The sequence below is a fragment of the Austrofundulus limnaeus genome, unplaced genomic scaffold (assembly GCF_001266775.1).
Source record: "Austrofundulus limnaeus strain Quisiro unplaced genomic scaffold, Austrofundulus_limnaeus-1.0 Scaffold287, whole genome shotgun sequence".
NCBI classification, from domain to species: Eukaryota; Metazoa; Chordata; class Actinopteri; order Cyprinodontiformes; family Rivulidae; genus Austrofundulus; species Austrofundulus limnaeus.
In genome coordinates, this window is record NW_013952689.1 from 446,220 (window position 1) to 447,861 (window position 1,642).

The 1,642-nt window shown below is 33.6% G+C and overlaps 1 protein-coding gene across 1 annotated transcript in view; it reads left to right on the top strand.

The window, feature by feature from the left end:
- The window catches only part of syne1b (spectrin repeat containing, nuclear envelope 1b), a gene marked incomplete in the record, with an annotated part of 311,340 nt that overhangs the window by 202,259 nt on the left and 107,439 nt on the right, over nucleotides 1-1,642 (top strand). Inside the window, 1 exon segment of the mRNA XM_014021303.1 lies at nucleotides 651-868. Within this exon segment, the coding sequence (XP_013876757.1) occupies nucleotides 651-868 (218 nt within the window).

The window sequence follows — 1,642 nt, forward strand, 5'->3', positions numbered from 1 at the left end:
GGTTTAGATACATGAACACACATCAGGTGGGTTTAGACACATGGACACACATCAGGTGGGTTTAGACACATGAACACACATCAGGTGGGTTTAGACACATGGACACACATCAGGTGGGTTTAGACACATGAACACACATCAGGTGGGTTTAGACACATGAACACACATCAGGTGGGTTTAGACACATGAACACACATCAGGTGGGTGTTTAGATGTTTAAGGTCTTTGGTACATACTGTATGTAAGACTGTTGTGAGGGAAAATATTTTAGAGAAATTGTTTTTGAATAAATTTGTTTAGTTTAAAACAAAGCCTCCAAATCATTTTGTGATTTTTCAGACACGTTGTTGTTAGGTCTGTTAGTTTTTAGCTGTTTTCTTCTAACAACTAATGTTTCGAATAAAAAGATAATCAGAATTATGTGTTTTTCTTTCCGATTTACCAACAGATTAAATCAGGCTTATCATGATAATAATCACTAGTTAGCAAGTAGAAGTCATATCCATACCTTTTTATACTGTAAAGTTGCTGTGCACTGCTCAGTGTTTGTTTATGTTGATGAAAGCAGCAGATAAAATGACTATTAGTCCATTAAAGTTTGAAATGTATTTTTCTGAACTGTTTCCTTATCAGTTGGTTGTTGTATGCAGGGTCTCATAGAAGAGCTGCAGAATGTGCAGAAAGAAATCACTGATCTGCAGACGAGTTTCATCCAGGATCCCACTGCTGATCCTGTGGACTCAAACTCAGTGGACCAGCTGACCATGAGGTCCTCGCTCTCCGTCTTGACTGAACGAATGGCCACCATTTATATGAAAGCTGCAGGGAAACAACAGCAGCTGGAGGTAGAAATACTCCAGCGCCACTTTTATTACTAACAAACAAAAGATATTTTATCAAATGACCTGGCTTTCCCTAAAGGAACTTATCAGCCACTGTTGTTTAGCCTAAGATCAGTTTGTTGTAGGAGGTGATATTGTCATTCTCGTCAAACTTAGAAAATATGATACTGTGATTTCATGACTCTCAGCTACTACCATACCAAATGTTAGCTCACTGTCTGTAAAAACGACAGAGTTGGAGCTATTTTTTCTGTTTGCGAAGTACAAAAAAAAAAGCATTATTACCATTTGGCAGTGGGAATATATGGGGTGCCATTGGTAACGTTACACAGTCAAAAATTGCCACCAATATTTTTGTTTTATTTAGCCTTTTATAAGAAAAAAAGAACAGATTTATTTTTCAAAGTGACTTTTTCACCATATGATTCATACATTTATAAATCTCATAGTTTATAAACTAAATATTTAACTTATTAAATATCTAGTTAACAAACTAAATATTTAACTTGTGACTTAAATATTTAGTTTTGAGCTAAATATTTAGCTAGCAAGTTAAATATTTAGGTGGCTAGCTAAATATTTAAGTTGTACCTAAATATTTAGGTAGCTAGATAAATATTTAATTTGCAAGCTAAATATTTATGTTGTAAGCTAAATATTTAGGTAGCTAGCTAAATATTTAAGTTAAATATTTAGGTGGCTAGCTAAATATTTAGGTAGCTAGCTAAATATTTAAGTTAAATATTTAGGTAGCTAGCTAAATATTTAAGTTAAATATTTAGGTAGCTAGCTAAATATTT